Source organism: Andrographis paniculata, unplaced genomic scaffold (genome assembly GCF_009805555.1).
Source record: "Andrographis paniculata isolate CXL003 unplaced genomic scaffold, ASM980555v1 Contig37END, whole genome shotgun sequence".
Lineage (NCBI taxonomy): Eukaryota > Viridiplantae > Streptophyta > Magnoliopsida > Lamiales > Acanthaceae > Andrographis > Andrographis paniculata.
The window spans coordinates 6336718-6352260 of record NW_026137570.1 but is presented as its reverse complement, the minus strand read 5'-3'; the positions used below and the strand labels follow the sequence as shown (position 1 = coordinate 6352260).

The 15543-nt window shown below is 31.4% G+C and overlaps 2 protein-coding genes across 2 annotated transcripts; one reads left to right on the top strand and one right to left on the bottom strand.

Moving 5' to 3' along the window:
* The first annotated feature begins 564 nt into the window (after window positions 1-564).
* LOC127250084 (putative ubiquitin-like-specific protease 1B) lies at window positions 565-7036 on the top strand. Its single transcript, XM_051273241.1, has 9 exons — window positions 565-1001; window positions 2151-2230; window positions 2889-2982; window positions 3067-3243; window positions 3885-3977; window positions 4097-4219; window positions 5104-5207; window positions 5819-5891; window positions 6767-7036. Exons 1-9 carry the CDS (start codon window positions 684-686, stop codon window positions 6827-6829), a joined length of 1125 nt encoding a protein of 374 aa, XP_051129198.1. The 5' UTR covers window positions 565-683; the 3' UTR covers window positions 6830-7036.
* Window positions 7037-9646: 2610 nt separating this feature from the next.
* Window positions 9647-14523, bottom strand: LOC127250703 (phenylalanine--tRNA ligase, chloroplastic/mitochondrial). Its single transcript, XM_051274108.1, has 11 exons — window positions 14305-14523; window positions 14019-14209; window positions 13311-13517; window positions 13112-13229; window positions 11964-12040; window positions 11674-11853; window positions 11526-11570; window positions 11328-11432; window positions 10970-11083; window positions 10166-10237; window positions 9647-10075 (listed from the first exon to the last, which is right to left on the bottom strand). The coding sequence occupies exons 1-10, from the start codon at window positions 14480-14482 to the stop codon at window positions 10187-10189; spliced, it is 1266 nt and encodes a 421-aa protein (XP_051130065.1). The 5' UTR covers window positions 14483-14523; the 3' UTR covers window positions 9647-10075; window positions 10166-10186.
* Between the last annotated feature and the right edge of the window lie 1020 nt (window positions 14524-15543).

Genomic DNA, 15543 nt, shown 5'->3' with positions numbered 1-15543 from the left:
ACAAAAATATTTCAAAAGAATATATCTTATAAATTTTTATATTCGAATTAAAATTGATAAATTTTAATTATATTATGATTCCTATTTATTTTGTCCATTTTAACTGTATCAACTATTTTAAATTCAAAATATTTTTTTTTTTAAAAAATATAACAAAACAAATAAAAATGTAGACTAAAACAAAAATGTACACGGCCGTGTAAAATTATATATGGCTGTGTAACAATATGATAACGTATAATTATACACTGAAATATACATGATCATATTGTTAGATGACCGTGTAACAATATGATCATATATAATTATTCACTAAAATATAAATGGTCGTATAACAACATTCGTGTAGTTTCCCAGTCAGCTGCTATGTCACATCCGTTATTTACATGGAGGCAATTTTCGTTAAATTTTTAACTGTGGAACCAAAATTGTTTAAAATTATTTATAATAAAATCAAAATTAATAAATTTTTATTATATTAAAATAAAATTGATTTTTTCCCAAAATATTGTACGGTACCCATATTGTTTCCTTTTACATCACACGCGCACACAAAATAAAAAGCCTTTTACCTACCTCACAGTGCTGAGTGTGCTTTCAAAAGATTCTGCGAGTGGCCGACCGCTGTTTCCGGCGGTGGCATCGAATTAATCGAGGATCCGCGTCTGACGCCGCCCGATAACATGGGGAACTGTTTGGGGAGTTTGTTTCAATTTCTGAATGTGCGGAGACTTGGCGCATCCAGACGACTGAAGTTGTCGCCTAAACCCGCCGATTCGTCTTCCGAATGTCCGACGGCGGTTGTGACCGACGATTCCGATCGATGTGACGTCGCGGATGCTCTGAGAGTTGGAGAATCAGGTGATGTGTGGGAGGTGAGGATCGATTTGGGGGTGGTGGAGGAGTCCGATGATTTCACTAAGAGGAGGAGCAGTTTGGAGGCTGAGTATAATGATGATGAGTGTCGGCTTCTGTTGCATAAGGCTCAGAAAATTAAGCAGGTGAGCAACTGTTTGTTTGATTTCATATATTTTGGATTTTATTTTATTTTATTGTGAAATAGGTGAAAATCTGCAAAATCCCCCAGTCACTCTTCTGTTTTTCATTACAAAATGTTGGAAAGTTATTTCCAAAAAATACTCCCTCAGTGAAACATTTTTGTTTAGACAGGTGTTTTTGGAAGTTTGGAAAAAATAAAAAGTTAGAATTTGGAATCATGTTTTGCTAGAGAAAAAGTGTATTTGATATAATAGTTTTTAAAAAGTGAATAGCGTCAAATGGGTGTGAAAGTGTATTTTGTAAATATTTCAGCATGGAAAATGGAAAATTTAGGTGGGTAGTTTTATAGTAGAATAAATTGACATGTAAACGATGTAACTAGAGAGAAATGTATATTTATTTTTTTATTTGAGAAATGTAAAGTGATAAAATATAGTTAATTATTTGTATTTTGAAAATATTGGTGGGAATGTGGGACTGTGAGGATATATAATATAAATATATACACACGTACAAGTTAACAAAAATACACTAAAGTCAAGGAATCACAAATAAAAACATTGTTTGGTTGTGGTTTGAAATTGAAATCAGGTGTTAATTTGAATTTTTGTTTTACCGGTATTATTATTTTGATGTAATATATTGTAATAAAATTCCGAAGACGAACTAAATCTAAGAATGACTAATAACAATACAAGTGTGCAAACAACATAAGAAATAAATGAGGAAAGCCCATGAATGACTTAAGGGAATTTTATGTGGTAGATGGATTTATTACGAGTGTGTTTGTTTAGTGTTTTAATTTGAGGTTTTTATTTTTAATTTTTTATGTAAGGTATGGGGAATCGTTCTGGTAAAATAAAAAATAGTATTTTGGATTGAATATTAACTTTTTGTGAGAGAATATAACATATATTAGGAGTTGGAGTCACAATTGCTACTACATCAATATAATTATGCAAGACTTATTTTCATATAACTAACACTCATGTTTACTACCAATGGAAGACACTATGCCAATCAACTAACGTTATAGAGGCATAATTATAAACAAATTAAAAATATTGGATTACAACAAAAAATCTTAGCAATTATCTTAATTTGTGACAATATAATTGTTTTGCTACAAATATGTTTTGGTTAATTTGTAGGATGCGGTGGAGGAATGCTTTGCGCCACTTACTGCACAGGAAGAAGCTTTGGTTGCTCAGGCCTTATCCATTTCCAATAGGTATGATGTTTAACATTAGGGACAAAAATTGCAGTATGTTTGACTAGGAGTGTTCATTTCTATTGTAGTTTGTAATATGTACACTTTTAATTTAGTCCCACAATGTAATATTAGATGCAACAATCGGTGAAGCTTTAGAAATTTTAGAGTTTATTCACTTCTGTGTTTGTTTGTTTGTTTATTTATTTTTAAAGTTTTTGAGGTGAAATAGTTGTTGATTGTAATATTTTGAATGAAAAATGAGTATTTGATATGATATGTTATGACCAAAATTGACTACTAAAAAATAAGTAGAGAAAATATAAGTAAACTTAATCTTATCATCTTTTTGAGACAATTAATATTAATGGAAGAAACCTCTTAAGATATGTACATTACTTTTTTCGGTAAATTTCTCCATCGATTTTACCTGTCCCTGAAATTTACAGTACCAAAATTACTAATAGTTGGTGTTTACAGAACTTATTTTGGCAATATTGAGATGTTTAGCACTCAAGGTGTGATTGGGTATAGTAACCTAATTGTAGCCATAGGACTAAATCACTAAAATTAATTTTGTTATATTATGCAATGAAAATAGAATAGAGACTCCTTGTGGACCCTTAATAGGTGCAGAAATGCTTACTAAGTAATAATGCATTTTGTTTGTTCTCAATAGGGGAAAAGTGTTGGTGAGTCATAAGAATTCTGGCATTGATATTACTGGAAAAATATTTGAGTGTTTGAGAATAGGAGCTTGGCTTAATGATGAGGTGAATCTGTTTCTTTGTTAATATATATATATATATATTTTATTTCTTTTTTCTATTTTTATTTTAATTCTTGAATGATACCAGGACTTTTCTGGGTGTGAAGAAGCTGATTTGGGAAGCTTATGGTTTGAATTTTATATGATCATCCACACTTTCTTGCAGGTCATTAATTTATATTTCGAATTATTGAAGGAGAGAGAACAAAGAGAGCCTAGAAAGTTCTTGAAATGTCATTTCTTCAACACTTTCTTTTATAAGAAGGTTTGTTATCTTACACACTTCATTTGATATATTGAATATTCTCGTTCCCTGCATTTTATCAGCCAAAAAAGATAGAAGCTCAAGATATATATCTTTGGATGCATCAAATTCTCGTCATTTAGAGACAAAAATGGCTTGGTGCTTGATAGTAGATTGATTGCATACAAGGGATTTTGTGAACTATAACTATTTTGTTTATCAAATAACTTACATTAGTCATTTTACAGGCATGAAAACTTGCATAGCACCTGTTTTAATTTTCTTTTTTTAGCTTGTTGATTCGTTCATGTTCTGAAAATTATGGGTTTGTTTACTTGTGTTCTGGGATGCTTTTGGTATTTTGGGTTGCTTTGGACTTTAATTTCTGGAGTGTAAACTAGTGGTTGGACTAATTGTCAAAAATGATTGTTTAGGCAGCAAAACCTTTTTACTGTAAATTACATGGTTCGAAAAAGGATGTTGAAAACACAAGTGAAAGTGAACAGAGCAAATTTATGTCGATTCTAAGTTCTCTTGTATGTAATTTAAGCCTTCATAGCCTCAACATTACCGTTTTTTTTCTTTTTATTTTAATAATAATATTTTTGAAAGGCTTTGTTTGTCCATTTAGCCATTTTTTTTTTTACTTTTGTTCTTTCAAGTTGATCAGTGGTGGAGATGGCTACAACTTCCAAGCGGTTCGAAGATGGACGACACAAAGAAAGCTTGGATATCACCTTATGGATTGTGAGAAAGTAATTTTTCAGCCATATGACTTTCACTGAATATTCAATCACATTATGTCACTATCATATTCAACCACTTCCACAATTTATTTAACCTGTATTTCTTAATTTTTGTTGTCTTTTTAAAGATTTTTGTGCCCATCCACAAGGAACTGCATTGGTGCTTGGCCATCATCAACAAAAAGGATGAAAAGTTTCAGTATCTCGATTCACTCTACAAAGGAGTCGATAGTCAAGTGTTGCATGTACTGGTATGTTTGCTACTGGCTAAAGTGTTTTCTTTTATTAGAAAAAAGTGTAGAAAATTCAAAAATCCCTTTTTTCAGACTTTTATGTCTTATAAACTTACTGGTCAGAAGGGTGTGGAAAATGCTAATGTGTATTAAAAAGATTATAGATATATCACAACAGCCAATTATCGATGAAAAAATAGTAAAGGCATGTTTCCTTGTGTTTTGATGTTCTGGATTTTGAAATTTTTATTGTGGAATGGGTGCTCGATGTAATGTTTTGAATGGTAAATAAATGTTGAATGTGATAATTTTTGGAGAAAAACTGGAAAGCCCTATGAATAAAATAATTCGGAAAGGGTAATAAAGACAAATAAACACAGCCTAAGGAAAACTGTAAACATCACTTAAGTTTCCACAATATTAGGATATCAATGAGTGAAATAGAAGGGGTTGCTTTTGGCAGTTGCAAAAATATGGATAAAGACCACAGCGAAGCTGCTTAAATATACGTCCGTTTGTTTATAAGGAAAAATCACAGAAAAGGGGAATCATAGAGGGTTTGATTGCTTTTGGTTTGAATTTAAATTTTGATTTAAATAATATTTTGATATGATGTTTTGTAAGAAAAAATAGCTTATTTTTATTAGGAATTGTGCAGCTGAATAATAGTGATTTTGGTTTGAAACCAAAACCAAACAAACCCTATACATTACTGATTGGAACGAGTGGAAGGGTCGAGAACAATGTTAAAGGACACCTCTATTTTCTTGAGATTTCTTTTAGTATCATCAATCATCATGACAGAAACTAGATCACATCACTAATCTTATCTTAAAAGACATTAGAATTATTTCCATTAATAGTTAGTTTTATTTACTGTTAATATTTCTTTGCAAATGCAGGCAAGGTATTATGTTGATGAGGCAAAAGACAAAAGTGGAGTAGACATTGATGTTAGTTCATGGAAGAAAGAATGTGTTGTGAATCTTCCCCGGCAGGAAAACGGGTAGGTTTTTGAAAATTTTAATGTGGTTTTTCACCTATAGTGGTGACTGTTTCTGTGTAGCACGATAAGTGTTGATTTTCAAATTGATTATTGTTATACCATCCTATGCTTACCAAGAGAAGAATATCACGGGACAAGTAGAAAAAAAAAAAAAACTAGAGGTTGTGTTCCTTTGTGTTTTGGAGTGTTTTGATTTATTTGGGGAATAGTAAAAATTTCAGTTGACGTGAGATACATTTGAATTGAGTTGTGACGGGGAAATTTGATTTTTTATCTAGTGAGTACAGTATTTTCATCTTTATGTTTTTAATCTTTTGATATAGTTAATGAGCACCGGAAGTTTCCAAATTTTGTGAAATTGAGGATATGGACCCTAATTTGTGTGAAATATGAAACATATCAGATTTTACGTAGTAATTCGATACATCTCTTGTGGCTAAAAGTTCCACGCTGATGATTAAAATTTAATGTGTATTGTGACCTTTATTAAGCTCCCTGTCTGCCTTTTGGAATATCGAAAATTCAAAATGACAAATTGAAATGAATTTCCTGTATAGTTTACAATTCCTAAGTAGATTTTCTTTATAATGGTGAATTGTTTGATCAAACAGGTCTGACTGTGGCATGTTCATGATCAAGTACGTCGACTTCCATAGCAGAAACATCGGACTTTGTTTTGACCAGGTAACAAAAACATATGTGCCTCTGTCTCGTCTGTTGTACTACTTTTGTCATTGTTATATTAGTGATTCCATAGCTTGTCGAATTACAAGTTTTGGCTCTTAACACCATTCATATGTGTTCAAAAAAAAAACATGCTGAATATATCACTTCTATTATTGGTTAAAATGTGTATTATGGGACTATGTTTTAGAATAGATGCATGAAATATCTTGTGTAAAGTTTATTTTATAATTTACTATTTGTTAACAAAAAATAGGCAAGACTTATTTTTTTCTTTAAAATAATAATAAAATTTGTGTGCAAATATATGTGTTATATCAGCTTGACTAGGGTGCTGATTTAAATTAGTCAGTCTTATGCTGATAACATATAAAATATAGACCGTCAGTACATGCTTGAAATTATTATTATCTGTTGTCGGTTTATATTTTAAAGATGTGTTGTTTTTATATACTTAATGGGCCGAGTTCAATCATTATGTGCTATATGAATTATTGTCATGTAATATTGATTTATATTTTGAAGGTATGCTTTTTTATGTACTTACGTGCTAAGTTCAATTATAGGACAGGCTATAAGAACTTAAGAACTATTGTCATGTGATTTACTATCAGTTCGTATGTTACATTTGTATTATGGTAACAAATATTCTATGATGTTTATTTATACTTTTGTGCTGCCGGGTTATATTTCATGTGCTAACTAATATCCTATCAGCACCCTTTATGTAATAAACTTAATACAAAAAAGATGCAATTCACTCTTTTTTTTTTTTTTTTCTACTTTCCAATTCACAAAAATTTCCATAGTGACTCATGCAACATGCTTTTCATGCTGTTTATCTTGTCTGAAGGTTGGTTTTTCTCCTGACGCAGGGCGATATGCCGTATTTTAGGCAGAGGACGGCGAAGGAAATTTTGAATCTGAAAGCCGAGTGATAACCAAAGAGGTTTCTTCGATGGGTGTTTTCGGCATGGACGAGGATGGAGGGATGTTAATTTGTGTTTCAATTTTTACCTCATAAATATCATTCTTACAATATTGTAAACAGGACAAGCAGAATCGACCAGCAAAGAAACCTTCCTTAAAGATCCAGTATGTAAATTTAACTTTGTGGTAATTGATTACAAGTCCTGTTTTTTTAAGCCCATGATTTTTTTTAATTTTGATTTTTGATTTTTGATTTATTTATTTATTTTTATGGCATGGGAACCCGCAGTCAGTGCACCCGGCCGAATCTAATATTCTGCAAACTAGACTTGACGAACAAGTTACACTAAACGAACCATGTGTGCCAAGTAATCTGAGACGGAAGTTTCATATTTGGAAAAAGATCAAATGGAGAAAGACAAATCTAAAATTTTGTTGGGTGTATTAAGATGAAAGAGGAAGAAGAAAATGGAGGCACTTTTCTCCACATAGGAAACACAAATTAATTCACGGTTTTCAACTCTATAAGTTATAAATTATGTTAAAATTTAATTTTATATTTTATCTGATTTTTTATATGACTTATATTATAAATTAAATAATTTGATGATGAGAGTATTGATTTGATTGCAACGCTCAGAAAGAAAATGGGGATAAATATATTATGTTTTTTTAACCGATTAAGAATCGAATTATCTTCCTCATGCGAATAAAATATACTCTCACCCTCCGTCCCAAACACAAACACTCTGCAACATTCTTTTTTTGGTATATTCCAACACCTTCATCTAATTTTTAGATTATCCTACTTAATACTACCCATCTACAACAAAATTTTATTAAAAATATTGTGATATATATCAAGTCCGAGTGAAAATTACAAATATATGAGCACAACTCTTGTCAAATCCAAGTACAACCAAGTCCGATTCAAGTCTCACATTTAACAATATACATTTGGGTTGGATTCTCGAACAAACCTAACCACCCCACCCACCCTTCCTTGCCCCTTTACACTCAATAATTATACATACATTTTTGTATGTATGGTCTATATATACAAAAACGTACGTGCATAAAAAATATCGTATGGGGTAACATATCACTTTCTTATTTTTAAAATAATAATCATACACCAATATTAAAATATTCTTAATTTTTATTTAAATTACAAACATACCGTACATATACAATTACTTTATAAACAAAAAAATCAAATGACAAAAATGTTCAAATATCTTGCACGGCCCCTTTCAAGTCTAACAAGAAAGTATACGTATTTTTATTTTAAAACATCTCATTAAGTAACTATTTTATTAAATACCTTATTTTTTTTCCCACAAATATTCTTACTTTGCATCACATACTTTTATACCAAAAAGTAAAGCAAAAATATTATTACATTACTTTTACCTCCCCACTGTAATTAAAATACTATTATTTCGACGGAAGGAGTAATACACTTGTATTTTATTTATTAGATAACTTCTTTTGTGATAACATAAAGTTTGCATGTAATATTTTTCTTTCAACATGTTGCGAAGGCTAAAAATCAACCAATAATCTTGTATTGAATAGATATAAATATTTTGATAATTTTAATATAACCTATTCACAAAATAAAATACAATAAATGAACATGGTTTACTTATAATTCAATTTTGTGTTTTGGTTTCAAATAGTAATTCATAAATAATATCAGAAATATTATCTTTTTTTTCTAAAAAATAGTAAGAATTGAATAGTAAAAAAACAAACCAAACTCCAAGTACACCCAATAAGTATACTTGATAGCTACACACATAATACCGAACACAAAATAAGAATCGAACAAAGTCTAAAGGATGACCGATCTCGCTACACTTTCACACCACAAGGAGGATTCGAAAAGAAGAGGGCAATCGGAAACCAATATTCAATACTATGACCAAATTTCGATATTTTTTTTTATAATGTAGGAATCTTCAGCTGCTACCCTTTAGAGTAAACCCTAGTCGAATCTAATAATATGCAAACTAGGTTACACTAAGCAAATTATGTATGACAGACAAGACCTGGAGACGTCTGAATTTGAACCCATGATCTCACGGTCACAAGTCCATCCCCACACCACCGAACCTTCCGGGACAAATTCCGACAATTCTTTGCATGAACATACTATTGCTCGAGACTAGGGGCTTAGTTACTCCTCTATCCTAGAAGGTGACTGGAGAACTTCTATTTTATCCCTACAACATAATAATCAAATTGAAACTAATGTTTTATTTAGGGATCATGTCATTATATCTTTCACCCACCCAATTTATACAAGCCCGAGCATCTTTCTAATGCCTAAACAAAAGACAATGTGTCACTGGCTCGTTGCCCCTAAAGGCCGTACTTTAAAGCTACTCTTGTCCTCTTCACTGGCAGTAGTTGCAGTGCTAAATTTTATCCAACACCACATATAATAAACATTCAGCATATTCTATGCGTCCTAATTTAAAGTATCATTTTTACCATTTTCGTCCGTCCCACTTCAAAGTATCTATTTTTTATTTTTTTAAAAAAATAATCGTACGCCAATACTAAAATACTTTTAACTTTCATTTAAATTACAAACATACCATTATACATACAATTACTTTATATATAACTTCAAAGAGCAAAAATGTCAAAAAAATCTTACACACCTTCACTAACTAATAAAATACTATTATTATCTATTATAAAATCCCAAAAAGCCTCTATGGTTCGGGACAAAGAGAGGATTACATAATGACAAACAATTCACAGTTTATGTTAACATAATACAAATGCATTAGATAAACTGACAACATATGATATAGTCAACACAGTACATGCTATCATTGATTTTCATTACAATAAATATATTCATACAACATTTCTACAAGTATGAACTACCAACATATTTGTCAGCTTATATATATATATATTTATATATTGATCGGGGCAATTCAACACGGCGTAACCAACCCCCCTCTCTCCATCACTCGGATACACTTTGTAAACAAGGACAAAAATTACACGAAGCAATGACGATAAGTGAAAGCAAAGTAATAATGGTAGAATTAGTAATGACGAAAGGCGAGAATGATAGCAAAACAATTATTATATAACAACAAAAGGTGAGAATGATAACGGTACAGTTACGGCAGGTGGTCAGTTATCAGCAATCCGCATCCCTCCCCCCTCCCCACCCCACCCATTCTCTAGTTTTCGAATCAAGAAAGCCATTATTGGTTTCACACCTCCTACATGCATAGCAATAAATACAATAGTGTATCGATTATTTGTTGCATGATTACCAAAAAAAAAAAGATCATATCGATTAAAATGCATACCTGAATGAACAAGAATTCTTCTCATCTCAAAACAACCTTTAATTTGCCCTCCACCTCCTCTCGCACTTTCCACTGCATCGTCACAAATTCAACAAACTATTCAAAATATGCCACTAAGTGATTTTCGACAATGATAATAACCAATACTCTTTTCCGATAGTCCAATATTCATCTTCAGTTTCTATGCTTGTGAACGTTCTAGATGTATATGGCTATATGCCGGCAGTGCCAACAATGATTTAGTGATAAGTTTCATTGTGTTGGTGCCAATGTCTTCTCCCAAATCTATTGGATAAATTGATTGATATTACATACCCCTTCTATCAACCAAGTATATATATATATATATAGATTTTGGGGGTTGTCATAAAAAAATTCTCATATTTCTTTTTAGTAAATACTCCCTCCATCCTAATTCAAAGTATCATTTTTACCATTTTCTTTTGTCCTATTTCAAAGTATTATTTTCCTATTTTAGAAAAAGAAATCATACACTAATACCAAAATACACTTAACTTTTACTTAAATTACAAATATACCATTACACATATAATTATATTATACATAAAGTGGACAAAAATGTTAAGAACTCTTACACACTTCCATTAACTAATTAAATATTAAAAGGCCCCTTGGCCTCTTTGATTTGCGACAGAGGGAGTATCATATTACTTTTACTTTTTTTGTAAAAAAAGTACACACACTAAAATCTATGCCCAAAAGGTATTTGCACAAATTTAAATAATGGATGGAATAATTAAAAAAAAAAACCAAAAACTTATTGAGACAAATTGTGATCAGTACCTGTAAATCGTTTATCTCTTCGTCTGTGAGGGACCGCTCCATTGATCTATATGCAATCCTATAACAGTGACTCGTCATTCCTTTCTTGTTGGTAAAGTTGTCAATCAATTTCACCTACACATGCAAGCAAACAGAAAATAAAATAAATTCTCGTAGAAATTACTCGATTGTTGGACAAAATATTTATGATGTAGCTTCCTTACAAATAAAAACCAGGTAGGCACAAGTATACAATATATGAAATAAAATAGTCAGTGAAGATAGCACTGCACTATAATCAGGTAAATGTTATTGTACTAAATCTTACAACTTTGATTCCAACTACATTGTAATGAAAACAGCACATAGCATTCATTACCTCCTCCACAAGATCTCCAGCAATACCTCTGACAACTTCACATAGGTTGTTTTCAGTAAACGAATCGCTTATCCAAAAACTCATGTCCTTGTAACACGGAGGAAACTGCAAGAGTTTCACCCAATAAAATGTTAAAACATATGCTGGATTGAATCTTTGAGACTTAACTAAGTATAAATCAACATCATTAGTTTGTACCTTCGAAAATGGTTTAAACTTAACCCCCAGCTGACCTTCGGAAAACTGCACAAAAATAAGGAACATTTACAGTTAGTGAAGATTTTATAGAATATAATATATATATATATATAGACCACATAACAAGTTTTTTGGAAGAATAATATACTTGCGAAGTAAAACGCTCGTCCGTGGTCCAGAAAAGACGGATATCTGGAATATCAAATAAAACCATTGCTAGTCGCTCCAGCCCAAGCCCAAACGCCCACGCAACATTGTCTATCCTACCACTTCTTTTCAATATCTCTTGCTCCATCACTCCACACCCCAACACCTCCAACCATTCATCCTGAAAACATTTATTTCATCAAAATCTACCTAGGGTGTGACATATGGTCTTAGAGAAAGAAAAAATGGATATTAGTGGTGCTTAATATTTTTAATACATAAGAACAGCACCTTAAAAAAAATCTCCAATTCAAAAGAGGGATTGGTGAAAGGAAAATATGTGTCCACCCACCGCATTTCCACATCACCTGCGAATTTTCAAATATGAGGCTGCTCATATATCAACCTATACAGATCCTTGAACATAGAACCACACCAACTCTAGAATTTCAAGTACATTGCTTAGATCACATGAAAATAGCCATTTATTTGAATTTTTATAGTTAACAACAGGTGATTAAGTTTCCACGATTCAGATCCACAATGGATATGAGCATACATTTCTTAAAGTTGATCTTAACAAGTAGTATTATATCTTACAGTGACTGCTATACTATAGAAAGCATAAGTGTGGCATGTTATATTATGTGGAGCAAGTAATGGAGAAAGGAGGCAATGATTACTAACTTCGTTTTATTTGTGTTTTCAACACTGTTTTTGCAATATGCAATGGTGTTAAGAGTTTCTTCGCAACCAAAAACACCTAAATTATCTACAATACATTAAATCCAAATTTATACTACAAATTATTTTTACATTCTTCTATTATACTACAAATTTATTTTACATTCAACATCACATCAACCTTTATTTATATCACATCAAACAACTATTCAAATTTAACTTTTTACTATTCAAAAATCCAAACCCAAAAACTAAAACCAACAAACAAACAAACACACTTTCAGTGGTTGACAACTAGGGTTGGAACAGGGAATTTTCTATTTATCATATTCTTTTTTCTAGCATTTTCAATATTATTCATCCATGATATTATTTCACATATTGACTCAAGTCTAAGAATATCAAAGACTAAAAGAGCATAAGAATTAGGGTTTAGTTCAGAATGTATAGCATCAACAAGATGAAGTATGGATTTCAGTCTCCAAATATCTTCAGAGAATGTTAGGTTGTGTTTGGTTGAGGATTTTAGAAAATTTCACTACTTCACCAAAATTATTCCCCTAAAATTTCAAACCAAAAACATATTTTTGTATTTTTTAAAATTATAATAAAAATCAATTTTATATTTAAAACATCGTATCAGCACGTATTTATATCACATCATATAAACATTACAATTCAAAACTCAAACTCAAACTCAAACCCAAGATCCAAAACCTCCAACTGAACACACCCTTAAATTTAATCAAGTGTACCAAACAAATGGCATGCCAGTCCCTGGAGACAGTGCTTTAGATCTTTAGCAGCATATGCTGTTCCATCTATGCCGACTTCTTTCCAATCAGCTGGGTTAAAAACACGGACACCTTCCATCTATGTCATGTGGAAAACAATATTTAACAAAGCAACCATAATTAAATTTGCATGGATTAAAAGATTTCGATGACAGCAAACCTGATGGAATACAGGGTAGTGAGTTGAGTCGATAGAATCTCGGCGGTACACATCTCCAGCAACTAAGAAATGAGTATGTCCTTCCCTAAGCAGCTCAGCTTGATGAGCACTCGTATGACACCTCAGCACAGTTTGAGAATCCACATAATATGTGTCGTTGTAACTCCTGCTTACATGATCAGCAGGCACCAATACATCATCAAAATTCTGGAAAAATCACAATACAATACACCATTATCAGAGCTACTTCGAACAGCACTTTCAAATACATCATCAAAATTCTGGAAAAATCGCAATACACCGTTATCAGAGCTACATCGAACAGCGCTTTCAAATATGGAAAAATCACAATACACCATTATCAGAGCTACATTGAACAGCACTTTCAAATACATCATCAAAATTCTAGAATAATCATTATACACCATTATCAGCCACATCTAATAGAATTTTCAAAATCAGAGACTTCTAGTTAGAAAGAATGAGTTGAAATTGCCAAAACCAAACAAATCAGATGCAAAGTGTACATGTTTACCAAACGATACAAAATGTACTGCAACATTTACATAGAGAAGAAGAAAACCAGAATCTCATAAATGATACAAAATGTACTGCAACATTTACATAGAGAAGAAGAAAACCAGAATCTCATAAATGTGGAAAAGAAACATTAGAAACTCCAAATGCCAAAAGAATTGATGAACATACTGCTTTTACAGAAACTATCGGGCACAAGTTGTCGAACTTGACAAATCTGTTGGGGTAGTTAGTGTCGAAATATTCATAGATCGCATTCCTCAGTATACCAAGGGGATGCTCATCTCTCCTATGAAGTTGCATCCCAAGCTTTGAGAATATCGAATCTGGAACATTGTTCGTCGGGTCATCCTTCACTATTTCTGCAAATTCATCGTTCAATAAGGTCGTTTTGGTCGATATTTCACAATCAAAAGCAGTTATAGTGAAATACGACGTATTGTAATGAGGAACTCACCCTCTCTCGCAATCCGAACGCCTCCAAGCTCGACAACAGAGGCGGTCACCGGTCGTCCCCGCTTCTTAGGGGATTGGAGCTTATCGGCGGAGAAGTGCAGACAGGCTAGGCCTCTTCGACGAAGTAGTGAAAGAGCAGGCTTACAGAATATGGTGGAATTTGCAAGCGTAGTCGCCATGGATGGTCTGGTCTGCTCTGGTGGCTGTGGAGAGTGGAGACGATGCTCTGCAGATAACGAACGGTTTGTTTGTGGGCCGGGCTTTGGCCCAAAAATAACTTCAAGCCCAAATGGGGTTTTGTCACTAAACTCCGTGCATTGCAATTTAATTAACATAACATATTCTCTTACAATTTTTTATATATTTTTCAATCTCTTTTATCAAACAAAAAATCAATTTTATGCATTTTCATTAGCCATACCAAATTATTATTATATATTATTTTTTTTTATAAAATTAAAATAATATTAATAAAAATAGTATTTATTAATAATTTATATTTTAAATTTTATAAATTTTTATTATATAATTATATTTAATTTATATTATATTATACTTTTTTCGATATATTATGTCATTTTTTTCAATATTTTATTTTTTTAATATTTTATAAATAAAATAGATATTAAATTATTTTGACATAAATAATTTTTATATTTAGATAAATAATTTATGTAATTATTTTTAAAAATACTATTTTTTAATATTATAAATTACTTTAAATATAAATTAAAAAATATGTATTTGGTTGATTTATTCAAAAAAATTTACTATTCACAATTTTCTTTTTAAAAAAATATCAAATAAAACTCTCATTTTTTATTCCTATTTTTTAGAGTATTACATTAAAAAATAATTTTACATTAAAATTATCACATAAAATTTTAATATTCAAACTTTAACTGTGTATTTGTTTTGTAAAATTATTTTAAGAGATATTTTTATATGAGATATACAGTTTGTTTCGCATTTGTCAATGGAACAATTTCTCATAAATATTATTTTAAAATATAAATATACACACTGTAGACAAAAAAATTGTGTTATATTTTTATAAACACAAAATTCGGGTCCTTTTTTCTCCGGGTCGATTCATTTTTCCAATTTGGATTTGGGTGGCTTCTTTGATCCGAAGGAATTTTGGTCTTCGGATTGACTTCGCCGGCTTTTAGGAAACTTTGGTATCCGTGTTGGCGATTTTGATCGTCGACTTTGGATTGATGCCTCCTTTGGATGATCC

Excerpts from the sequence above, each read along its gene's own strand:
- LOC127250084 (XM_051273241.1), top strand. The coding sequence starts at position 684 with ATGGGGAACTGTTTGGGGAGTTTGTTTCAATTTCTGAATGTGCGGAGA. Across the intron at positions 1,002-2,150 it reads AGGCTCAGAAAATTAAGCAG|GATGCGGTGGAGGAATGCTT; the intron begins GTGAGCAACTGT and ends GTTAATTTGTAG. Across the intron at positions 3,978-4,096 it reads ACCTTATGGATTGTGAGAAA|ATTTTTGTGCCCATCCACAA; the intron begins GTAATTTTTCAG and ends GTCTTTTTAAAG.
- LOC127250703 (XM_051274108.1), bottom strand. The coding sequence starts at position 14,482 with ATGGCGACTACGCTTGCAAATTCCACCATATTCTGTAAGCCTGCTCTT. Across the intron at positions 13,518-14,018 it reads CGATAGTTTCTGTAAAAGCA|AATTTTGATGATGTATTGGT; the intron begins GTATGTTCATCA and ends TGATTTTTCCAG. Across the intron at positions 13,230-13,310 it reads ACTACCCTGTATTCCATCAG|ATGGAAGGTGTCCGTGTTTT; the intron begins GTTTGCTGTCAT and ends CACATGACATAG.